This window comes from Anoplophora glabripennis, unplaced genomic scaffold, assembly GCF_000390285.2.
Source record: "Anoplophora glabripennis isolate ALB-LARVAE unplaced genomic scaffold, Agla_2.0 scaffold14, whole genome shotgun sequence".
NCBI classification, from domain to species: domain Eukaryota; kingdom Metazoa; phylum Arthropoda; class Insecta; order Coleoptera; family Cerambycidae; genus Anoplophora; species Anoplophora glabripennis.
Genome location: NW_019416352.1, coordinates 2,710,329 through 2,737,647, shown reverse-complemented (window position 1 = coordinate 2,737,647; position 27,319 = coordinate 2,710,329). Strand labels below are relative to the sequence as shown.

Below are 27,319 nucleotides of genomic sequence, written 5' to 3'. Positions count from 1 at the left end.
TTTTCATTTTAATTCAATTAATATCATGTAAGTACATTAATTTAAATTTCATGTTTATTAATGTATTTTTAAATAATAATAGTCAAGAAATAAGGTGATCAAAACAGAAGTCTCTATATCGCCTATGTTATCTTAATTTGTATTCGGAAAAAATCTGATTGTTTTTTCAAGTCTCAAATTAATGAAAACGAAGCGCGGGAAAATGCACGGAAGCCATGTTGTGACGTCACGGCACATAATATCTCTAGCTATGGGAGCAGACGAAATCAAACAAACCTAGCTAAAATTATTTTAACTTTTACAGATTAAAAAAAAATACTTATTCCCTTATTGCACCAGTATTCAGTTGAAGTTCGTGCTATCCTATTTTTACTTGTTTGCTTTTTTCAGTGTGAAATTTTTGATTAGGTAAAAGGTTTATTAAAATTAACACTGGATGGAAAAATACCAACAGTGAAAAACTGAAACAATACCACAAATAAGTAACTTGAGTCTATAGCCATGAATACATTCAGTTTTGAAGTATATTGCAAAGCACCGGCTCTGCAAAATATCTTAACCATTGTATCTTATGGGTTTTGAGGGGTGTAATTCACACTATACGCGCAGCGACTTGGCAAGCAACAGACTTTGCACGCGACGTTCTTCCGAAAGAATATTTGCAGGGCATGTGCCGTGCATGTTCCGGCAAGTGTGAATACTCTCCAGGCAGTCAACTTGCAACCATAGGATTTTTAGTTACGTTTCGTCAGAACAAGATGAAATTCTTATTGAATATGTCAGAGAAAATGAGGTTATTTACGATTTTTCTCACAAAAAATACTCAAGACAGTGTACAAAAACATATGGAAAAAAATTGGCGAGAAATTGCAACAAGGTAGGTATTTATTAAACATGTATTAATCTATACAGATATATTAAATCAAACACAATTTCATAACAATAAAATTTTGTAATTTAAAAAAACGTCTTTTTCTTTTTCGGGAATTTTTATTTTCTTGCTCTTCTTCATCTAAAAAGATTAGAACAATTTTTACCAAAATGGAAGTCGCGAACAATATTTCACAAAGCTAGGGAACTACTACCTGCGAACCTGCGGCATGTCGCAGTGTGAATTGTCTCTGAAAACTGGGCCCATGCCGAGTATGTGCCCTGCCGTTGCCGATCCGGTTTCTTGCTGGTCTAATGAGAATCGGCCTTTATTTAACGATTACATAGAACGCCGTGCTGATTTGATAATCAGTTTTGAAGTAATTTAAAATATAACTAACTACTGTTTTTAGCTTCTAGCATTTTAAAACAATTTGAAAATAATTTTTCGTGGAAAAATAAAAACGCTAGATAGGTATTTATAAATACTTATCAGACTTGTATATTACCTTTCAACGTCTATCGAGGAAAATAATGTATATTATTATTCACAGTACACTTCTTTGAATTCTATTAGTGTACTACAACAGTACAACATCGAAACAAACAGGGAAGGGATTATAATACCATTAATACCAAGTACAATTAACTCAACATTGCGCCACTTTATCCCAAACGTTTCTGCCTACCAATAAACGAAGAGAATTCTCAGTCATGTGCACTACACGTCAGATAACCTTCATTGGTTGGTGTTGGTTTCTCACTTTATTATTTAATGTACTGGGAAGAAGCATCGTCAGCGTCAAGGCACTGCGAAGTATAGATATTAGTAAGCGGAATTCCAGGACCATAGAAAACACGTAAACAACTCCAATTTGACGTAAGTACACTTTTCAAAATATCTGTATATATAATTAAGCGACTGAAAAAAATCAACCAGTCGTAATCCAGACCGTCCAGATGTACCAAAGAAACAATCAAAATAACATGAGAGGTGTGGTTATTTCTACCGGCTACAAAAGTAAATATAGATCCCGCGAAATATAAACACTTCTTTACCCGTTTGAAAGCGTATTACTGTTAGTCGGTGTCTTATTTTATTAATAATTAAATGTTAATTTGTTTCAGGTGGAACCATGAGTCATTCAGGTTATAACCCATATCAACAGGTAAGTGAAAGTTTCTAGATTTGCTTAATATTCGAATACTTAAATCAGTCTATAGATTAATATTTTTAAACTGTGCTTAAACATTTAACTGCGACTTTAAAAATATATACTTATTAAATACATATTATATTTGTTCATTATCCTGAGTATAGATTACATATACAAGTCAGAATCAAATTGACCTCGTTTGTGAATAAAATGCACTGTTAAAATTTTAATTTAATTCAGTATCACAAGATTTAAACATTAATCAATAGCTATGCTAAAGACAGACTTGTAAACTGACATTTTACCTAATTAATTGTTGGTTCACAGACGACTATACTAAAGTAATTTGAGAAGATTTGTACAAATTCGAGATCTCCGATTAAACTATTAATACTTATTACCAAAGACAGTGCAATATTCTTTTATTGTTTGGTCCTCGACCTTGACCTTGAAGCAATTGTTAGCACAGTTTATGAACTGGTACGGTTTACAAATATCTACGTTTAATTTAACACCATTTCAGACGCAGCTAAAGAAACAATATTCATTTCTTTAACAAGGGAAACTGTGATTAGATATTTTCTGTACACCTTTCATATGAAATTTAAAAAATAATGCTGATTCGGTAATTGATAGGTATTGATTTGCCCTACTTAGGTACCAATGTGGGATCGTTTCAATTATTTAAAAACATAGCCTAACATGCTGTGGTCGTTAAAATATTTAATTTTCTGTAATTCTATGATTTTTTTTTAAATATGGAAACGCCTTGCCCTATATACCTGAAAATACTTTGAGTAAAAATAAAAATAAAAATACCAACTGCTTTGCTTTCAAGTAAGTAGCATTTTCAGCTTCCAAAGCAATGTCTTTTTTAATGGTTCTATCCAATGTTTGCAATTTTTATTATTTATAAGCTAAAATTATTTTATATTCTAAGCACAATGTTTGTGGACAATTATTTATAGAGCGACATGTTTTCACCTCACTATATGTAACAAGGTCGTACATTTTTGTTTCATACAAGATAAAAATAGATGTTAGTACCTACTATTATATTTATGCTGATTGAGAAGACACTCAAACTAATGCAAATATAGCTGAACAAAAGCACCACTGCTAACGTTAGTAGTTGGCGACTTTTATTCCTCACCAGAGAAAAATAAAAATTCTTGCTCTAATTTTTGTATTCTTTAATGTTACGTATTCTGAGCTATCCCAATTAAAAGAAGAGTATTAATTTTTTCAATATCAGAGTTTTCATCAAGCATCTACCTACATATTGAATTTGATTATAAAATTCCCCGTCTTTAAAATATTCAGTTTATCAGAATATGACTCGTATAGGTCTTATAAATAATAAATATTACAGACTTATACTTTACTAAGTAAATCTTTGGCAGATGAGAATTTGAGAAAAATTTGTAAAGGTATTAAAGTAATTCAAATAAATTATAAAAAAATGTTTCCTAAAATATCCTGTCAAGTCAAGTCAGTGTTCTTTGATACCAAACATTTTTTAGAAAACATTTTATTTGAATTACTTTTATGAAAAGAGTAAAAAATGCGAGGTCTAATAATAAAAATTAAAAAAAAAACTTAATAACTTTGAATGTCAAAGCAGAGAATCTAATACCTATTAAAAATGTATAATAAAAAAAAGTTACAAAGATATGTTGCAGGTATATACTGTATATTTATTTATATTATAAATTGTTTCGTTATCGACATGTTTTCTTAAAAGATAGATATTTACAATCAGTGATTTACTGCCATTATTATTTATAGTAATTGACGGTTATTTATATGACCTATTGGTTATTGGTATTGGTTATATTGATTTATTATACTGTAGATAGGTTGTTAAAAAAATTAGACTATTTAATTTTTGTTCCTGGCAAATGAAAAATCTACAACGTGTTTGTAAACAATTCTATAAAATAGATGGTGTAAATTTATTTTGTACCTGAAAAACGATTGTATTTTCATGTTTATGTAAAAGTCTATTCTTAATCGTTACTATATCACTGGATAAGTTTATTTTGTTCCTAAACTGAAAATATGAAAGTATCTTTTAGCACTCGATAATATTTTATTAGATACAATATTTTTATGATGCTTATAATTCGATAGAACTGTTAAAAAATATCAGCGATTACTACAAATAGAAAACAAGGTTTTCCAAGTAAGATATTTTTGAAATGTTTTAGTTGTATAAACAGTAATTAAATTACGGGGATCAATAATATTACGCAGGCCAATCATAGCTATATTTCCTTATTTAAGTATTAGTCACTAACAAAATTCTGCAGAGTTTTTTTTTTTCAAGTGTTTTAAATATTTATTTGTTGATGTTATACGTACTCCAAAGATTAGTTTCTTTGTTGTTATTTACAATGGTACCTATATAATAGCAGAATTTTATTTTAAGAAAATTTAATAATTGTTTCATTTTGAAATTGATTTAAAAAAACATAAAATATAGTTCAATGGAAATTGTATTTTTGGATCGGCGAAGATTATTTGTTTATTATCACGATTAGTCCAATTTCACACAAATTGTTGTTTTAATTGGGATGCAAATCCATAAAAATCACATTCGTCACGGGCAACAATTCTGAAAACTATTTGTGGATATGTACACCAATTGTGTCTAAATAAATGACGTATAAACAAATTTTAATTATAAATAGATCTGACTAACCGGAGGAATAACAAACTATAACAAAGATATTCAAAATTAAGTTCGCGAGATATTGCACTACAGAATTTGTAATCGTAAACAATTGATGACTCAAAATTGTGACGTCAAAATGAATTGCGTCCGAGGGTTTTCTCTTCGTCAAATGACGATATCCCTCGCCAGAATTTACCCATGATTGTACCAATTTTGGATAAACTGAATCAGGAAGACTTATTCAGTACAGTATTATTATTACAGTTATTCAGTACAGTATTTTGAAAGTATAATTTTTTTCGTTTCCCCTTATGCGCGCGACTGATACTATCGATTTATCTCCCTGCCGTTTTGGCGCTGAACTGCCTGAAACCGGACAATGGGACGTCACGGAAACAAAATGTAAACACCCTAAAAACATACTTTTAGTTTAATTAATTAGCGGAATGACAATTAAATTAATGCCTGGTAATAGATTCAAACGTGTAAAACAGTTCATTAGCAAATTAATTGGTGGGTGATGATAAAGGTGATAAGGGGTCAAATGCTATTTTGTCACGATCACGAATAACAAAAAACAGCGGAATTGTAGCGGTGATGAACGTTTTTACACAAATGAAATGAAAAGTCGAAACATAACAGGCGTTTGATATATGTCGAGATATAATAATTTTGCAATGATGTTATATTTAATATGTAACATAGTTTGTTAAGAGGCTCTTGGTAGGTTCCAAATCAAGGTATCATAAAGCAGTACTACAAAAAATATTCATAACTACATATGTATAATAATAATTATTGCAATTCTTAAACAAAAAAGGCCATGAAACAGTTTTTTAACTCCACTGAACAATTTGATCAAATACACTTGTCGCATTTTGAAGACGCAACGACGAAATACAATAATTTAGGAGAAAAATTAGGTTATTTCTATAATTTTTTTGCAAATGATTGTGGAATGACGAGATGTGTAGAAATATTTTACGAATTTAATTTTAATCACTTTATTTGATTAGGTATTTTTACCGCGCTAAATGAATTTGACAAGGAATATTCTGATAATTAAATCAGAAAGTTTTTGAAACATTAACTGTGTTGTTATACAGGGTGTTTATAAATATTTTAGGGGGTGGTTGCCGAAGTTATTTTGTGCAAAAAGTTCATATAAATATAGGTCGAAATGTACTTCATTTCTGAGATACAAAGTGATTAAATTTTAATTTTTTATTTATTTTTATTAATTATTTCAAATAGTTTTAGCGACATTAACTCGAAATTTGAAAAACGCTTTGGAGGGATGAATGTGCATTTTTTGAGGTGATCCGAATATTTCTACTTGCACCTTTAGATAAAAGATTAGCAAAACCTACAAGAAAATATGTTTTATTTTTTCCTCAAAACCGGTGCATCCTGCGAAAAAAATTGAAGAGACCAATTTCATTTAGAATTAATGGCGGATTTCTAAAAAAATGTCAAAACGGAAAAATTACAGTGGCGTACCATTTTTTAAAAAAAAGGTCGTGGCATTCCCGCACGAACGCCACTGGTGGAAGTAGAAATATTCGGATCACCCCAAAAAATGCATATTTATCCCTTTCTTTATCTTTATCTTTAAAACTCGGAAATAATTCTGGAGCTTGGTAGAAAAAGGGCCAATGTCCATTGCAGTGGACATTGGTCGTATGTCAAACGTTTTAAAAGTATTTCAAGGACCAAAGTCCATACATTGGCCCTTTTTCTATTAAATTAAGATGGACTTAGGCCATTTTAAAATTTAAATAATTAAGGCTTATAATACTTGTTGACATTGGCCCTTTTTGTGATGCAAATATGTAACATGGGTAGTCTCCAATTTTTGGACATTGGCCCTTTTTCTACCAAGTTCCAGAATTAATAAAAATAATAAAAAATTAAAATTTAAACAGTCTGTATCTCGGAAACGAAGCATATTTCGACCTTCGTTTATATGAATTTTTTTCACAAAATTACTTCGGCAACCACCCCTTAATATTTCGCATTTATTTACAAACACCCTGTATTAAATTACAGTGATTAATGTGAGATATTTCTGGCTGGTAAAAATTAAATTTATAAAATCCACCCACCCCTTGACTGATGCTTTAGTCCGAAGGGGTTATTATTTAAAAGTTTTCTTTTCAGTGTGACAAAAATACTCAATCAGATAAAAAAAAGTAACTACAAGTAATAACAAGCAAAAAAAATTCTAGATAAAAATCAGCGCTTTGATACATTAGCTTGTTACTCTGTACTATGTTTGCTCAAAATATTTGTTTCTTCATAAAAGATAGTATCTCGGATATTTTTCACAATAGATATAGAAAAAATAAACTTATAAAACAGAAAACTTTTATAGTGTCTGTGTCATTTTACAATTTTATTCCCTGAATTATTTACACTTGCCTGTTCATTTTTTATATACACAATAGCAGGGCATACACATACATAGTTTTATCTGCGGACGTAAATTGTACAGAAAAATCTTTGGATTCGATAATAAAAATTAAAAGTGGTCATATTTTGATAATGAAGGGAGTCATACCTATTTTTAAGGGATGATTTCTGTGCTCACATAGAGAACTTATTTCGTGGCGAAAAAATTTTGAACGAAATGCAAAATTAAAATTAAAGTTGTCGAGCCTCAGGGTTGAAAAGATTTGCACATATCGTATATGTGTAAAATACTTTTTTCTATAATCAACTATAAGTGCAAACAGGTTTTTACATTTCACAAAATTATTTTTTTGTAGTTATACGTGCTTAAAGTTTAATTCGCTGGTAACATTTTGGTTTTCAGTCTTCATAATGCTGTAACTTTAGGAAAAAATAAAAATTTTGAGAAAAATAAGTCACTAAATAAGTATACCTTTCTAGATTTCAAGGTCGCCTATCTCTAATTTATCTTTTTATTTCACAAGTTTCTTCCGAATTTTTTTCTTCATGAAAGTTCCCTATATGGACCTAGAAATCATCCCCTACAAAATCGTTTTATTAACAAAATATGATCACTTTATTTTTCACCAGCTGCTACTGGTCATTTCCGAGAAGAAATCAGAAATGTTTATCATAGAAGAAATGGTTTATCTTAGAAGAAATATAACATATGACTGTTAAAAGAATTAGAATTGATCATTGGGTTCATATTATCCCTATGATTTCTGCTTTCTGAAGTTATTAAAATATTATCAAGTTGTACTATTTATTTGTGTTAGTTACTAAAGAAGTGCTGATGTGATTAATCCATTTTCCGCATTTGTCCCATAGTTTTTAATAATAATCTTAATTAAATCTGATAAAATTCTTTATGTATGCTCTGCTATAGCGCAAATGTGAACTTAGTTTCTTCTCTTACCAGCAATACTCCTCACAACACTCATAAGTTCAAATGAGGATTGATTTAATTTATTTTCTTTGGCCAAACTTCAACTGTTGCAAAATTAATTGAAAACTTTAAATTTTAATAAATTCACATTTCTAATTATTTCCTACTAGGGATCAGCACCAGGTGCCCCCTCTCCACACCCACAACAAGCACAGGCCCCCTACGGGGGAGCACCATACCAATCACACACCTCCCCATATCCTTCCGGAGGGGGTGTGAATCCAAACAGTTTTGGATTCTCCTCAAACACCCCCATGTACATGCCCCAAGCAATGCCCATGCCTGCCTACCCACCCACTGCTGGTTATCCCCCTGCCTCTGGAGGATCAACCTATCCTCCAGCTCCTGGGGGAGCTTCCTACCCTCCAGCTCCCGGGGGAGCTTCCTATCCTCCAGCTCCTGGGGGAGCTTCCTATCCTCCAGCTCCAGGGGGAGCTTCCTATCCTCCAGCTCCCGGGGGAGCTTCCTATCCACCTGCTTCCTCCGGAAGTGGATATCCTCCAGCTTCAGGAGGTGGATATCCTCCATCAGGAGGGGGATACCCGCCAGCCTCCTATCCCAATGCTCCTGGTGCTCCTCCCAGTGGTCAAGCGTATCCATCTAGAGAACCCGATAGAGGACCTTACGGTGGTTTTTCGTATACACAGCACAGTAGCCCACAGATGTCACAAGGACATGTTGCTGCGAAACCAAAGGTATAACTACAAAGTTTTTATTGTGAAAGTCTGAACTGTCTCTTTGACTAGCTAGAGTTTGTAGAGCACTGTTTGGTGTAAATGGTGATAAGCTTTTGGGTAAAACAAGGGAAAGGTTGTTTGATAGAGATTTTTTTTAGGAACATGTCGTAACTTTAGGAGGTTTCTTGGGTCACTCTAGTAGACCAAAAAGCCGTAATGAACCAATAATGTAAAGTCTGTTTTTAAGATACAGTACATTGAAAGTTTAAAAAATACATTGTCATTTATTTATATGTCTGAAGATGTTTAACGTGGTTCGATGAAACTTGGACTAATAATGTACTTAAATTAAGGACAACAATTGGCTCAAAAATAGAGATAAAAATATGGAATTAGTTACCAAACTAATGATAGACAATAGTAGAGTTTCGGATTAAATGAAACTTTAGGAAAAACACAATTTTCTGAATGTCCATGATGCGTATCTTTAGAGGAGAACAGAAAATTATGTTTTTCTAAAACTATTGACCGTTCTTCGCAATATAGGTATGAAACGGATAAAATTTATTTATGTTGTGCAAAAATGTTTGCTAAATATACACTTTACTTATTTGCTAACATGTTAAAGTTGAAATAAACATAATATATATTTTTAGTTTTAAAAGAAAACAGTATTTTCAAATTTTTAATTTTCATTTCACTCGATATACAGAGTAAGTACCAAAGTAGGTATTTCTATAGTAATTTTTTTTGGAAACCATAAATTATTAGATACATTCTACTAAGAAACGATTTTAATGCTAAATTTTATTACTTATATCTTTATTATAGAGGATGAACCATTTGAAATGTACCTACAATGCCCTTAATAAATATAATAATACATGCCAAATAAACATAAACATGCTCTATCTGTTTAGTGTTATATGTTGCATTTGCTGTTATTTTCTTGTTACAAATTTAGTATACACGAATATACTTCAACAAATAATCTAAATGACAAGAAAAATAATAATGAAAATTATATGTAATACAAAACATTTAAGTATTGTTTCTCTTTTAATTTGAATAAATATTTGCCTACCTATTTGTTCAACGTAGAAAAATTATATGTATACCTGCCTTATCAGTAAAATAATACAATGGTGGCACTTCAAAATTATAATTCCAAACGTCGGCTATTGATAAACAGGAATTTATGCAAATAAAAGTAAAATAGTACAAATTTCTCTTTTAACGTACCTTCCAATATACCGTAAAATCGTTATTTCTCTCATATCTTTAACAGTATACACAATGGTAACACAAGCTTTAACCATTATTTCAGACATTAATATAATTTTCTTTATTGTTTTTTTCAGAGGACACCTACGGTGGTTCCAGCCAGCTCCTTTAACCCACGAGCAGATGCAGAAGTTTTAAGAAAGGCTATGAAAGGTTTCGGTACTGACGAGAAAGCCATCATCAATGTGCTCAGTAAGAGGTCCAATGCACAGAGATTGCAAATTGCTGTGGAATTCAAGACATTATATGGAAAGGTAAATAATTTTTTACAGTAAATTGGAAATTGAATAGGATAAAAAGGAAAATATTCACTGAAACAAAATTGATAACGTTAAATGAATATTTTACTCGAATTTTTAAGACCTTCCTTCACTAACTAAAATTTGTGATTTCTTGTATGTTACTGGCACAAGACATTCAAAACATGGTTTACATTTTCTAGGATTTGATAAAGGACCTGAAAAGCGAACTAAGCGGAAACTTTGAGAATCTGGTGGTAGCGATGATGACTCCCCTACCCGAGTTTTATGCCAAAGAATTGCACGATGCCATGAGTGGTTTGGGAACAGACGAAGATGTCCTGATCGAAGTCTTGTGCACTATGTCCAACAATGAAATTAGAGTTATAAGACAAGCGTACCATTCCAGTAAGTTGACCAATACAAAACCTAAACGAAATATTTATAACTTTCTAATTGTGTAACCCACAAGGCTACGGTACGGTTCGAAATGGTTTGGAGTAATAATAAACTGATAATGTAAATCAGCCGTGGGAGCATTATTAGCTTTCTTAAATATTCATGATAAAATATATAAATGATACATGTATATGTTCTAACATTTACCTCCAACATTTCTGTACTGTATTGCAAAATTTTCATAAGTAATATGTTTGGGGCTATTTTTAATTAATTATCGATAGCTTTTTAATGGAATTTCCCTAATACAGATATATGAAGTTTAGATAATTTAATGAAATAGATAAAAACATAAATTTCTGAGGGTCAAAGAAATAGAGCTCCATATTCTTGTAATCTCAAGATAAACATTTACCTTAGAACGGTCCTAGAAAGAATACTTACACTAAGCTTTTATAAAATTCCTCGGTAACCCATATATAATATGAAAAAATTTGTTTAATTAGATATAAGTACGTTCAACTACGTTTTTATTAGGTTTATATACGCATATGATAAGATTTTATTACTCTATCTGATTTCGGAAAGGGGGTTGTTAAGGAAATATCAACTTCTGAATAAAAAGCGTAGTAACTAAACAATTAACAATAATATCACGAATATAGTAATATCTTACAGAAATCAAGTCACCTTGGATAAGATTTCCTTAAAAGCTTTTAAATTTATAGTCATTCAAATGAAATGTTGTAATTAGACTTTGCCAGTTGTGTTTAATTAATCAAAATAATCTTACCAGCATCTCATCTTGTTACAAGTGAAAGGTGAACCTTGGCTTATACAGGATGTTTCAGTTCGGGTGAATCAAAGTTTAACCACAAATAGAACTCGATAAATAATTCAGAATTGCCTTATAAAGCAAAGGTTAGACCACCTAGACCCTACAAACATTTGTAATTTTTACAGTAAATTATGCACATGTGTAAATGTTAACACTACACATATGTTATAAGCATACCAAAGATTTCATAGATATGATTTTAAAAATCGACCAATGCGGTACAGTGAAAACGGTGAGACTGAGACCTTTGCTTTATAAAACAATTCTGAATTATTTATTGAGTTCTATTTGTAGTTAAAGTTTGACTCACACGAACTGAAACACCCTGTATATTTGTCAATAACATGGACCCCTAAAATATGTACCTTTATAATTGAAAAGCTAGTTCTGGTCATAGTATGTCAATCAATGGTGTAATGTATAAAGGAATCTGAAGATAACACTTCAATTTATTCAGAATAGATTCCTACTTTTGATTTCTCGTCTTAAAAACCAAGCCCTTATACTGGAAGTGGATGGAGCGGACTATTTTACATTCATATACGTAAGTTTTTGCAATATTTTTTGGGAAAGCAGTTATAACAAAAGATTATAATTGAAAGTTTTTTTGTTTGATGGTATCATACAATGATGACCTTGACCATAACCCAGAGATCAAACTTGAAGGTTCTTTGAAGGTCAAATAAAGTTACGAAATGGGAGAACCCTGTTCGCCTGAATTTAATGGGACTGCAAACAGGGTTCTCCTATTTCGTAACTTTATTTGACCTTCAAAGAACCTTCAAGTTTGATCTATGGGTTATGGTCAAGGTCATCATCGTATGATCCCATAAAACTTTCATCTAGAATCCATCGTCATAAGTGCTTTCCCAAAAAATATCGCAAAATCGTATTCAGAACCTTATTTGACCCTAAAATAACCCTTTAGGGTCACTTTGGCGCATAAGAAAGACATTTCCGAACGTAAAATTTTCCGCTCTATCCATTTAAAGTGTCAGAAATACATCTATGATATCTAAAAATCCAAGTACACCTTCAAATGACCTCTACGGTTGATCTTTGTGTCAAGGTCACCATCGACTCTTCTTGAAAATATATATCTTATTATTAGCTCTTTTATTTGTACTTTATTATAAAAGTATTAAGTAAATAAAAAAGATCCGTAAAAAATCCGATCAAATGAGGACAAAAAATGTTCCTCGACACCAAGAATCTAAGCATGCAAAATATATCTAACCTCGAATTATACTTCAAAATCTAGTAATCGGCTAGTGACAAAGGCAAAGTGAAATGTTGAGTAATGAAATCATTAAAAGAAATATCCTGAATTTTTGTTCTTGCGATATCACCATTGACAAAAGACCAACACATTCTAGAATAGCCGCTATGGAATGATTTGTATTACCATTTCCACATTTTACTCAGGTGGCTTCCATGTGAATAGAATGAATAAAATAAATTCCTTCGATTGTCAGTTGTCTCTGCATGTCGTCAAATCGAAATAGCGCCCATCGAACTTCATAAAACATTTGTTATATGCGAGGGGCAGACGAAAACTGCAAATCGGCCCAAGAGTAAAGTACCCTTAAATGTTTTAAGGAAAAGTTATTTCCCTCTAAAAGATTATCCCAAATATAAAGTTTCAGTTCATTATGTTGAAAAAGCGATTCCTAACAATTTTATAATTAAAACATTATAATTCCTGAATCCTTTAACATAAACTAAAGTTTACACCAAATTTGTTCTTATTTTTTATAACGGCCATATTAATTCCTGATTCAACTTGTTTTCAGGAATTATAATGTTTTTCTTGTAGAAGCGTACTAAAAAGAAGTTACTTTAGTAAGTAATGGATATTTTCGCTTGAATTATGGTACGAGGGAAAGTTGGAAAAATGTCAGGAATCGCTTTTTCAACATAATAAACTGAAACCTTACATACGGGCTAATCTTTTAGAGGGAAATAACTTTTCTTCATAAAATTTTTTCCTTGAAGGTAAGGGTTCTTTACTCTTAAGCCCATTTGCAGTTTTTGTATGTCCCTCGTATATAACACAAGTTTTATGAGGTTCGATGGGCGCTATTTTGATTTGACGACAGGCAGAGACAACAGACAATCGAAGGAATTCATAAAATTTATACATAAACTTTTTTCCCATATGGTGCAAACTTTTTGGATAGCACTGTATATAAAAAACACAAGACTAAGAATAAAATGCCATTTTGAAAGGATAGTATCAAGTGTTGAATATGACTAGATTAATATTATTTGTTTTTATACTTTTTTTTATTTCATTTGATTGGATTTTTTAGGAACAAATATTTTGAATTTATTTGAATTTGCTCTTCTTTTGTTTTAAATTTTATGTTTACCCTTAGAAAGCAAAATCTGGCTTTTCTGTCTTCAATCTTCTACTGCAAGCTTTGTCACTACTGTTTTAATTTTTTTTTTTTATATATATAATTTCTGGATTTTGAGGTGCCGTGGTCAGAATTCTACGTTAGTTAAACGAAAGTTAAACTTGATGTGACTGCTTTTGTTTTTTATTGTGTATTAACCAGTGTCGGTTTGCCATCTTGCCTCAAATCATCTTCTATAGTTTCTTGTGTTGTTTCCAGTGTATCACAAACCCTTAGAAAGCGACTTGAAAGGTGACACTGCCGGAACCTTCAAACGCCTCATGGTGTCACTTTGCAACGCCTGCAGGGACGAAAGCACCATAGTCAATCCCCAGTCCGCCCAGGCCGACGCGCAGGCCCTCTTACGCGCGGGAGAATTGCGTTTCGGAACCGACGAATCCACCTTCAACATGGTCTTGTGCCAACGTAACTACGGCCAATTACAGCTGATATTCCAGGAGTACGCTAGAATCACCGGGCACGATATAGAACAGGCCATTAAAAATGAGTTTTCTGGTGACGCCGAGGACGGATTCTTAGCTGTGATAAGGTCGATAAAGAACCAGGCAGCTTTCTTCGCCAAGCAACTGAATAAGAGCATGAAAGGCTTGGGAACGAATGACAGACAACTCATCAGATTGGTGGTGACTAGATGTGAGGTCGATATGGTTGAGGTAAAACGAGAGTACCAAGCCAAGTTTGGGGAATCTTTGGCTGATGCTATCAAGGTAAGTGCGGTTCATATTTTTTAATTTCGTACAAATATACTTCAAGTAATTATTTTAGTGATATGGACGGAATTCATAAAAATTAGTTGTACCTTTTTTGTTTTAGGGTGACACATCAGGGCATTACAAAAAGTGTTTATTAGCACTCATCGGCGAACCAGCCAGTTAAGACTTGAAATTTTTTCATATTTTTATATTCGTTTTACTCCATATAACGTGCATGTTTGTTTAAAAAATAAGTTTCTATTACAATGCATCACAGTATATTACGGTCTTGAATAATACAGATCTGAGATTACATACTTTTATATTGTTCTATGTTTTTAAATGTTTGTTGGCAGTTTGACCATATATTTTTATAATGTATTTACCGGGTCAATAAACGCCGTTTTATGCACTAATTAAATGTGTTTTCTTTGCCTTTAAGTAAAATATGTAAGTTCCAAAAATCAATGAAAACCGAATGAAGAATTAAAACTAACTTTAAAGTTTTTAGTTAAAGTTAAAATTATTTGGTGGATTTAAAAACCAAAATAAAATTTTAAACCCTAGAGAATATACAGGGTGTTCTCCAGTCAGAGATAGTCTGAAATTATTTTTAATCAAATGGTCGAGGCATAATTCGTATTTTTAGACTGCACTCTTGTCTACGCCGTCACTGAACAGCTCTCGAACTCTGTTGTATCGGCACACTTATAAACATTACTTTTGTATGATCTCCCCAAAATGTTTTTTGTCAATGGGGACGAAACGCTAAGTATTAATAAGGGTGTTTTCATAAAATTTATAATTTTTGGGTGAATTACAAAATTTAACTTTTTTTTGGAAGCAGAAACTTGAATACATATTTCCGAAGGATTTAGGTGCGCTGAATCCGAATCTGGCAGCAGAATTGCTCTATCACGTGAAGTTTTTAAGATATCTTAACCTAAAAGTGCAAAAAATACTGTTTTTCGTCATATTTGAGGTTATGTAGTAATGCCGTCTATTCTTTTTCAACTGCAATCAACTGTTTGACCTCTAAGGGATCCTTAGTAGATTTTCGCACATTAAGAAACTGATAAACTTAGAAATTTCAACATGTGATATCTCAACAAAAAAAAAAAGATATTTGAGCAAACTCGACGGCATTCGAAAGAGGGAGTCTTGTACTTTTAAATTATATGTATTTGGCATTACATAACCTCAAATATGAGGAAAAACAGCGTTTCTTGCACATTTAAGTTAGGATATCTCAAAAACCTGACGTGATAGAGCAATTCTGCGGCCAGATTCGGATTCAGCGCACCAAAATCCTTCAGGAATGCATATTAGTCTGTCTGCTTCTTGACCCTTGTTGACCTGTGTTATTAAATAACTAATATTAGTATGTGGATATAGATACACCTCACTAATTAATTGCCGTTTTATATCATATAAGACTTAATAAAAAATACTTGGAAATTTGATAGATTAAAAATATTATTTTAATTTTTAAATAAGTTCAAGTTTTCAATAAAACGGATTTGTATAATTTTTTGAAAGCAGGTTTAGTTTGAGAAGTTCAGTGTCAATGACCTCTGAGTTTAAATGAACTACATAATCCACGTGATGGGATATGACAACAGGACACTAGATGTGCAAAAACAAAAAAAAAAACATTTTATAACATTTACTTTAGTTTCAGTATCATCAACTCACAAGAAGGTGTTTGTAATTCTGTAAGTAATATTGCAACTTTCTGCATAAACTATTAGTTTCTTACTGGAATCGTAATAGAATTTGTATAGTGCAGTTTTGTGTTTTTATTAAATTTAATTTCATAGTAAAAATAAAAGTTGTATTTAGTGAAGTGTAAATGTATAACCTTGTAAATTTATTTATTTCAGTGTTTACTGTCCAGTACTGTGTGTTTGTTAAAATTCTATGTAATATGAAAAAATATGTATACGAATCAGGAAAGATTTGACAACAATGCATGGTACCTATATATGGCGTATCCTCCAGTTGGATATGCGCCTATAGCTGATGCGCGCAGTTTTTTGAGGTTTATACTAATCTGACGAGCGGAGGGTTTTAAATGAACAAAAAAAAAACGGTTAAAAAATCAGCTTTCTCAATGGAATTTGAGAAGACAAGCTTATGATATATGTTTCTAATGGTAAAAAGTCGCCTTTGTATAATTTTTTCCTTGATTCAAAGATACATCCTGTATATAAAACTCAAATCGTTGCTCGAGTTGTTGTTACTGTAAAATATTCACAAATATAGTGCACAACAGCTTGCAGATTTAAATATTTTTCTACAATTATACAAATAGATATAAACATGTCTAACATATTTTACCATTAAACAAAAATAATAATAACTACAGATGTAAAAGTTTTATATTTATAGCTGTTTCATGGCACATAACAATATTTTAATTTTTCGCGGAAAAATGTTCACTCAAATAAAGCTGCCAATAACATCATAATGTATTGGCTAACGGCAGTATATTTTATTTTACACCTACTACAATAGGAAACATCAGCACCTACTGTTTTGCTAATAATAATCGAGAAAATACTGATTTAGCTCATCTTGTTTTACTATTCACTTTTTAGAAACCACCTCCATAAATCCATTCATTTCAAATATACACATACAGAATGTAACTTTAAATGGGCATCATATGTAGGTATATGGAGATGGAGGCTATCTTAAACCTTCTGGTGGACTGATAGCACCTAAACTAGGTCAATGTCTGGTGTCATTTCATAAACTAAACACAGTGCTTTAAAAAATTGTTACAAATACTGAAATGATTTTAAAAAATATTTCAAATCAGATTAGTATTGTTATACAGTTTTTATGTACATTTTATAAAACAGCAAGAGTAATTATTTTAGAATATAAGTTAGTTTTATTTACAGTTAGTGAACGTATGTCTATCCACATAACAAATATTAGTTAATATTTAATAAATCATGTTAAAAATATTAATTTTTTATAGCAACACTCGGAACATTTTTTTAATGTTCGATGTTTCGTCCCCATCGACACCAAAAAAATGTGGTGACTTTAAAATAACACGTCTCAAAGTCGTACAAAAGCAATCTAATTACACAAAATTATTTTCCATTTGAATTTCATTCTCTGTCACTCCGTTAGATTCATATAGTTGATTTCAAAATGTAACAACAAACAGCAGATAAGTACGGCTGTCAGAACTGAGCCGCGGGACGTAGGCGTACGCATAATTTATTAAAAAGCAACAAATTAAATTGTCTACAATACACTACCATAAACATCAACGGATAGGAATTAATTACGCAACATCCGCACGATTACAAATCAACAGTATACTTAGGTGAACGTGAAAAGCATTCTGAGGCAGGGGCTCACGCATGTCTCGGTTGATCCGCTTGGCTCGCCATTGAATTGCGGTTTTCTCCGACAGCCTTACTGCTGAGTGCTTACTATATACAACTTAGATTGGAAGCTGTCCAATGGGGGTGTAAACAAGATTTTAAATGCAGTTTAGTAAAAAAAAAACAGGCAACTTCCGTGTAAATTTAATATTTAATAGATTAGATGTAAATAATAATGTACATAAATGAGCTAAAATATATTTTTTGTTCTTCATTTTATAATTTTTATTTCAAATAATTACTACAAAACTAGATTTTTTAATCATGAATTAAAAAAACATTCATTTAACATAGTAAATTTACAGTTAGTTATAACAAAGTTCATTTTAACCAAATTTTCCCCTATCTAATCTCACAAGAAAAGAATTAACCCACTTTTGTGCTGTTTTGTGCTGTAATTTGTGTAGCTTAATAATAACTAGGAAGAAACCCACTAAACACGAAACGTAAATGAAACGTTGCAAATGAGATGTTTTACTAAACATTTGAAACATTAACTAGAAACGTTTCTGTTTCATTACAGAAATGTAGCACTTGAAAACTTATTTAGTGAAACATAGCCGAAACGTTACAATTGAAGAGAGTTTGAAACATTACTCAAAACATTATCTTTCGATCTCGGAAACATAACAGACGAACAACCCTTTGCTATTTTTGTTTATCTTATGGAACAATCGGCATTAGTTAAATTTTGCTCTCAATCCCCAATCCTTCTCAAGCGTTAGTTCATCTGCCTTTGTTATATAGACATAATTAGAAAAAAAAATGTGGTAGCATATTTATAACACAAGTCTAGAAAAAATTCGTGACTTGCGTAGACTGCGCGTAACAGCCCGAGTTTATTTGTTTCCCGTGTGTCGTTTCAATTCGTATTATGTTAGGTTAGGTTTGCGGTTTGTCAGTTTGCTTGGTTTCGTTGTTATTCATCTTTACTTTGACGCTATTTTATGTGATAATTTGTAGTGTGTGCAGTTGTGGTTATTGTAAGGTGCATATAAAATAATGAATATTGATGCAAAATGTTTAAAACGATATGTGTGAAGAGATTTCCAATTTTGCGTCACATCTACCTAAATATAGTTATACCCACTACCTATTACAGACAAGAGGACAAGGGACAAGAACTAAGAAAATGGAACAACAACTATACGTTTTGATATAATTTGAAGAGCAAGTACTTAGTCAGTGAAATATGGATGAATCAAGTGAAATAGATGTCATTTATTTTATATTTTGTACAAATGTTTATATTTGTTTATGTGTATAGGCATGCTTAAATAAAAGAGTTTAGGTATACCTACAGATATTTACTTTGTCAAGATATCATTTTGTATCCTTATTTCTGCTGTATAATTTATTATTATTAAAAGGATATATGTAATATTGACCATGCGTAGAAGAAATTATAACTTTATATTATTTTTCAGTAATGTTATTTGTTTTTCATGTAGGTACCTACCATTTCAACATTCATAATCATAACTAACTTTTTCTAATTATCAGTTCGTCATTGTTACCATATTCATGATGGTCTCAGCATTAGAAAATTTCCATTTCAGAAGCGTATTTGAACAATATAAAATGTGTAGTTTTTTTTAATGCTTCTAATATTGTTTTGTGATATTTTTATTTGTACGATGAATGGCAAAATTCTTAATCCATATTAGAAACTTTTTTCAGTGGCTTCTCAAAAAGAAAGAAATTCTTAGTAAAAGTTGCCGCATCCCCAAACTAGAAGAGCATATTTATTTTTTTTAATATACAATGTAACTTTTTTTTAGTTCGAATTAAGTCATTCACAATACAAATAAAAATATCACAAAGGAGTATTAGAGATATTTAAAAAAATACTCACACTATTTATACTATTTCAAAAACGCTTTTGAAATGAAAATGATCTAAAGTTGAGAGCAATCAAATTATTATGTTACTCAAACATTTCTGAAAATATACTGAAACGTAAAACAAAAATATCGAGGGCATAAATGGAACATAAAAAGATTGTTACTGAAACCAATTTTTTGAAACGTTTCATTGGAAACGTATTTTGGGGAGGACATCTTGGGCTTCTAGAACATTACCAGAACGTTGCATGGGTTTTTTATGAAACGTTTCAGGGAAAATGGAAACGTTTCTGAAACATGTCAGAAACTGAAAAATGTTTAGTGGGAAAGGATCTTACAGACTAGGCGTAGTGTGCAGGCAGCATTATTGAAACAATTCATTTTGTCCTAGACTAACAAAAATGCTGCCTTACAAGCATCAAATGTGAAGTTAGATATAATACCTATTTATACCTAGCTTCACTTTAAATATTATTTATTAAATTCACAATCAGTTACGTTGTAGTATGTGGCCTAGCATCAGTTTAGTTGTTACTACCAAGGGACTTGTTTTTATCTACGCAAAAAACCTCATCGCAAATAAAATCGATGAGTGTTATACCATAAGGTGATACCTAATTATATATATTCCAGTATACTACAGACCCCTAGAGGAAGACTTGAAAGGCGACACCTCCGGCACGTTCAAGCGCCTCATGGTATCCCTCTGCAACGCCAACAGAGACGAAAGCATGATGACAGACATCCACCAGGCGCAAGCCGACGCCCAATCCCTCCTAACAGCCGGCGAACTACGTCTCGGTACCGACGAGTCCACCTTCAATATGATTCTCTGCCAACGCAACTACGCCCAGTTGCAACTGATTTTCCAACAGTACGCCCAAATCTGCGGCCACGACATCGAAGAGGCCATCAAGAGCGAGTTTTCCGGTAACTCTGAGGATGGATTTTTGGGCATCGTCAGATCCATAAGGGACAGGCCCGGATTTTTTGCCAAACAGTTGCACAATAGTATCAGTGGTATGGGCACTAATGATCAGCAGCTGATTAGGTTGATGGTCACTAGATGTGAGATCGATATGGCAGACATCAAGAGGGCGTATGAATCCAAATATGGAGAGTCTCTCAAGGAAGCTATCAAGGTAATTGTTATTGATAGTTATATTATTAAATTGTTACTAAAAGTAGGTACCTAAAAACATTATTTATTGAATACTCCATGGAAGGTTATTCCAGTTTTAAGGTTTCTTTTAATCGATTTGCGAATGATTTATCAAATTTCGTCTTCGGTGCATGACGTCAGTAAAGAGATGCAGATCTCGATGCAGACTTTCGGTTTTGACGCATATAATACCTATTAATATATAAACCGACGATTTAAGTCGATCATGATACATATAACATAAAAGGTACAATTTTTACATTTACGAATATTGTTTAGAAAGTTAGTATAAGAATGTATGTAAAGTCTAAACTTTATTATTTTGCCCTTTTTTCATCGATTATTGTCATTTTGCAACATCAGTAATAAATTTAAACATTTTTAACTTACTAAATTAACTATTTAGTATATTGTGCAAAATTCAATTCTAAAATTTTCTTTCCTTTTCAATATTCTTTCAAAATGCAGTTTATTGCCGGTTCTAATAGCAATAAACCGGACTTTTGATGTTTTATTTGATTTATTTTTAGGATGACTGCTCTGGAGATTACGAGAAATGTCTACTGGCCCTCATTGGGGAATATTAAATATAGGAACAAAAAACATTTTAGATCAAATAATTCATCTTCTAACTCTCAAGAAACACACTTCTCACACTGATTGACTGATTAACGACATTTTTAACTAGATTTGAATTTTTCATGCGATATTTAAATAATATAGAGAAAAAATAGACACTCAGTGGTAAAGAAACAAATGTGTTTACAATTTAAAAGCAGTTCTGGCCACTTCGTCAACCAGGCCCGGATCCAGAGACTGGTTTTGGGGGTGGCGCAAAGCACTTCTTTATCATTATTATTATTATTATTATTATTATTATTATTATTATTATTATTATTATTATTATTATTATTATTATTATTATTATTATTATTATTATTATTATTATTATTATTATTATTATTATTATTATTATTATNTTGTTATTATTGTTGTTGTTGTTGTTGTTGTTGTTGTTGTTATTTTGATGACGTAAGGTGTAGGTTAGGAAGGGGGACTTGCATTAATATCGACTAACTGCCTGTTGTCGTTTGGAGAAATTGAAGGTCTTTAAAAAATGTTTTGCTTTGGGGGTGGCGATCGCCACATCGCCACCCCCTCTGGATCCGGGCCTGTCGTCAACTAGCTATTGGTTGTCTGAAGAAAAAAATTACAAACAAACGTGACAACATCAATTTATATTACCCACTCATAAAATAACATGACAATCTTTGAATCCACTCTGTTTATTTGTTATGTTATTTATTTATTTAATTAAAATAGTTATTGAACCATTATTTCATATTAGCTTTGTTCCTAGTAGATTAGAATGTCTTAATATAAGGTTCAAAATTCATTGTCTGAATACAATTGCATCTTACTGTTGAAAACTATATCTAATGCACTAGGAGCAAAGCTACATTAAAGACTTGGACTTTTATCTTTATTTATATTGGTTACATTTTTTGAATAAAAAATCCTGAATGAATGAATTGTAAAATAAAATTATAATAAAAAAATACATATTTTTGTAGCAGGGTTCTCCTGAACCGCGCAAAATTAATTTTATATTATGTTAAGTGGAATAGAAATAAGGTTATAATTTGTTGGTTATTGCTGTTATTAGTTGTTTTGTTATCTAATGCAATTATTATTAAATACCAAAAATATTTGTTAATATTAACCTATCGATGTCAGAGACAGATGTAGGTGAGTATGTTTGGAACAAATTTTTCTAAACATAAATATTCTCTTGAAATTTTATTAGCATTTGTTATTTTGTAAGGTAGTTTTAAACTTTTAAATTAATCATAAATATTTTCAATTTTTTTGTGGCTTTTCGCACTGTTAGTAATAGTTGTCAATTCGCTTTAATCATTTTAAAAAGATGCCTTTAATATTACCTTTAGTTTATATACATATATACAAATAATTATAATCTTTGTAAGTAAAACTCTATTTTAGAAGAGTATTTTTAAAAAGTTCGAATATTGCCAAATTTTATCATTGTGTATCTAGATGTATAAACTGTTTTAATAAATTTATTGTCTATTAAGTATGTATATACATTTTTTTTACTGTTTCCCCGTAATTTGCCTTGTAACAAAGCAAATAAGTATACAATAGGCGGTATCTGTTTTGGTTTGGGTGAATCGTATATCCACGGAAATTTTTGGTTTTTTTTCTTTCAAATATAACTGGAAATGAAAATTTTTCTATACGCATAAAAAAAACGTGGGCTTAACTTCTGGCGGCACAATATGTTAAAAAAAAAACAGAAAATGTCATATTTTTCTTCTTATTTAATTATGTATATTTTCTAGAGTTGATTTTAGGCGAAAATGAAAGAGGAAAAAAATGTTTGTAATTAAATTTACAAAATGTGATTAGTTACAAATCGAATGAATCATGAGTATTATTGTAAAAATCGAAAAAATCGTCAAAAATGAGGTTAAAAACATTACTTTTTAGGGAATTTCTTTGAGGTCTTTAAATTAGGTATAGGACCTTCATACTTGGCTGAAGAGATAAATAAATTAAAAAAAATAAATAAATAAAGTTGATAATTAAAGGAAGTTTAAAGATAAATCATTATCGGACTGTTGAAAGACCAATAATTATTAACGATAGGCATTTGAAAATACGCTAATTGTTTTTTAAATCTCGAGACATCGATTTAAAAAAAATCAAAATCGGACCTCTAGAAGCTGATATTAAAAATTTTAAGCGCGTCGCGGTTTTGAACTCGCCGATTCAATTTCGAGCAGGCCGAAGCGGCCGCGCTCTCTGCTTCCCCCATCACCACCACCCGTACGATTTTCTTGAATTTCTCGCTTGCGTAAATAACTTTAAACACGTTTTAAAGTAGGTTGCCAATGAAGAAAAGTTAGACCTGCTAAGTACTCGGAATACCAAACGTATTTTTCGAAAAATTAGACCGGATGTCCCAGTACATTTAGTGTAAATGACGGTTAACTTTAATCGGCTATAACTACGTAATTAATTGACCAATCGATATGTTTTTTTTAAAGAAGCGTCTTTCCAAGAACTTTTAAAGCCTATTTTAAAAAATTTGATTTGGTTGAATATTCATAAAGTTATTCTAATTGTTTATAAGTACAAAAATTCGACCAATGTTTAAACAAGCGCCAGAGCTCTCCTAATTGACTGATTCGGATTTTTCAAAAAGGGTTTGAAAGCTTGAGAGCCCTTCTATGTGATTAAATTTTCAAGTATCTAAGAGCCTCGGTTTTTGCTGTGCAAAATTTTGAAAATTTGCAAATTTTTATTCAATATCTGGATTGCAAAATTATTATGCAAAATCTATCGAACCGATTTTGATGAAATTTAGTGTGATGATTCTACATAACATGAAGTTGTTTTCTTGAGCCAAGTATAAAGGTCCTATACCCAATTTAAATACCCCAAAAAAATTCCCTAAACATATTGATTTTTAACTCCATTTTTGGCGATTTTTTCGATTTTTACAATAATAATCATGATTCATTCGATTTGTAACTAGTCATATTTTGTAAATTTAATTACAAACATTTTTTTCCTCTTCCATTTTCGCCTAAAATCAACTTTTGAAAAGATACATAATTAAATAGGAAGAAAAACATGACATTTTTCGTATTTTTTTAACATATTGTGCCGCCAAAAGTTAAACCCAGGTTTTTTTATGCGCATAGATTTTCATTTTTAGTGATATTTGAAAGCCAAAAATCTGCGTGGATATAAATTCACCCAAATATGGACTTTTTGAAACAGATACCGTCTGGACTAGTAGTAGATAAGGCACAAAATTAAATCTAATTCTTAAATCCAATTATTTTATGCAAAATGGAAGTAAAAAAGGAGTAGGTACATAATATATTGAATTGATATATTTTTTAGTAACGTATTATTGAAATAGGATCAAAACATTTTCTAAGTTTCCATCTAGATACCTACCTAAGAATATTCGTGTCTAACAAGAAAGAAGAACAAACAAGCAGTTAAAAGGCAAGTATGCACATATTGCACAGTAGACGGTGGTAGTTAGTTGGCGTTGCTTTTATGTTCTTACGTTATTGTCGAAAAACATGGTAATGGAGATTTGCATGCAGTTTCACCATAAACCTCTACATAGATAAAATTGATATTGTACATTTAATCATTATAAATATATATAATAAATCACAAAAGTTATGGATAAGAATGCACTATGATATATGATATTTAGATTTAGACGAGGAATGTTTACTTATCGCCGCGATCAACCTGTTGATGGGCTGCCCAGTATCACGAATTTAGGCTTGCCAGGTCTCCGGGTTTGACCCGGAGTCTTCGGGTTTTGATGGTACATCTCCGGGCTCCGGGTTAATATGTCATTTCTCCGGGTTAAGACGTCCTACCCCCGAAATTTATTTTCCTGAGAGATCTGATTGTTTTCTGAATGTAGACATCAATTTGTCCATTGAGCTGCTGTAGACTTTTTTTTAGGGATCGATTTCCTCGTAAACGATTTGACTTCAAAATTTCCTAAAGACCTTTTTTTTTGACATCAATTTCTCCGGGTCTGTCATGAAATAGATCTGGCAACCCTAATCACGATACATAAAACGTTATCCCCCAGTATCCATCAAATAAATCACAAATCATTAAAAAGTTCACTACCACTAATATTTATCACAGCGCGAATAAAATATTTACAAATCCAGTCAAAATTCACACAAAATATAAAAAAATTACACGACACGACGCTACTCCCTAAAAATGTAACGTTTGTTGTTCTTCAAATGTTTACAAGGGTGTTATGGGTAAGCAAGCATGCGCAATGACACGAAGTTTTCTTGGAACCGGTGCACTGACCTACTTTAATTTAAATGGTTAGTATTTAAAACAAAAATTTGAAATTTATTTTATTAGTTCTTCAAAAAATAACGCTTCTATAATTAAATCTACAGGAGTAGGGTTCAGGTATAACCGAATGAAATTTATTTAACTACAAATTTGTACTTAATATGTATTCTTTTATCATTTATTAATTAAACTAGTAAACTATACAGGTAGGTATATTATTCTGTCTATTTCTATAGAAAAAAAGCTCTAAGCTGTTTAGAAATGCCTTAAGTAAATTTTACACGTAGGGGTTTGTATACGTAGTAGGTAACAGTACCAACTAAATTATTTTAACAAAAACTTATCAGTTGTGCTTATGCTAACGCTGTGGGAAAGGACTGAAGTTATAGGTAAAAAGATAAAAAAATTACCGTGTTATATTAAAATATGTGTGGTAAATTTTGTATCATACTTTTCCAAATTTTCATTATCTTTTTATTTCTTTCCTGCAATATTTCTCTTTAATGTAAAAAAACCTGTGATATTGATGCTTTTTCATTTATGTATATAAATATACAGGGAAAATATTAACATACATATATTTTACTTCGTGCATAATAATAATACGCGATGTAATTGAGACAAATGAAAGTAATTTTTGAAAATTAAAAATATTTACATAGATACACTTTAGGTAGTAGATATGATCCGTAGATTTAAGAACAGGAAACTAACTGGCTAAAAACAAGTGGACATTGGTTTACAAAGTAAAGATATAATGAACTATACGGAAATTCAATTAGTAAAAGTGTATAATTCCATTGCTTTCTGTCATTCAAAGGTACGTTAAAAATGTCTGGGGCATTAATAAAATCCTAGTAATTCTAATTACGTGGGTGGTCTTTTAAATAAGAAAAGTGAAAATTGGCAATCTCTCTCACTTTGGCCGTTCGCCACATCTAATTAGGTGTTTTTACACCGGTGCAATGAACGATGTTACCTACATTTTTAATAAATTTGACGAATTCATCAAACTTCCTGATTAAATACCAGGAGCATAACAACAGGTGAGGATATTTTTGGAGGACGATGTTTAAATTTATGTGTTTACCGCCATGATTTTCAACAAAATAAAAAATTGAACATTTGCAGCATTTATATTGAATAGAAATGCAAAAGCGCAGGTAGGTATTAAATCTAAAGTAGCTTAATATGTTGCTATTATTAAACTTACAAACTAGGTATTCCTTTTCAAAATACAGTTCAGCTCATGCATGAGATATGAGATTGCAGTAAGTTTTCTGATAACAGTTTGTATATGTGTAAATGTTTGAAGTAGAATTTGCGGAATCTAGAAAAGAATACTTACAGAAAATGTGCTTGAAACTGA

General features: G+C 31.3%; 1 protein-coding gene across 6 annotated transcripts; it reads left to right on the top strand.

Annotated features, from left to right (window-relative positions):
• The first annotated feature begins 1,634 nt into the window (after positions 1-1,634).
• On the top strand, positions 1,635-21,788 carry LOC108904062 (annexin B11). 6 transcript variants are annotated; one of them, XM_018706450.1, is made up of 7 exons: positions 1,635-1,750; positions 1,999-2,039; positions 8,215-8,799; positions 10,143-10,319; positions 10,508-10,712; positions 14,160-14,668; positions 14,775-15,069. In XM_018706450.1, the coding sequence occupies exons 2-7, from the start codon at positions 2,007-2,009 to the stop codon at positions 14,835-14,837; spliced, it is 1,572 nt and encodes a 523-aa protein (XP_018561966.1). In that variant the 5' UTR covers positions 1,635-1,750; positions 1,999-2,006; the 3' UTR covers positions 14,838-15,069. The 6 variants fall into 6 exon arrangements, with proteins under 6 accessions (XP_018561966.1, XP_018561969.1, XP_018561965.1 ...); XM_018706449.1 differs by lacking the exons at positions 1,635-1,750; positions 14,160-14,668; positions 14,775-15,069 and adding exons at positions 1,818-1,891; positions 20,538-21,046; positions 21,597-21,788; XM_018706448.1 differs by lacking the exon at positions 1,635-1,750 and adding an exon at positions 1,818-1,891.
• Positions 21,789-27,319: the final 5,531 nt, after the last annotated feature.

Excerpts from the sequence above, each read along its gene's own strand:
- LOC108904062 (XM_018706448.1), top strand. The coding sequence starts at position 1,831 with ATGTACCAAAGAAACAATCAAAATAACATGAGAGGTGTGGTTATTTCT. Across the intron at positions 2,040-8,214 it reads GTTATAACCCATATCAACAG|GGATCAGCACCAGGTGCCCC; the intron begins GTAAGTGAAAGT and ends ATTTCCTACTAG. Across the intron at positions 10,713-14,159 it reads AAGACAAGCGTACCATTCCA|TGTATCACAAACCCTTAGAA; the intron begins GTAAGTTGACCA and ends TGTTGTTTCCAG.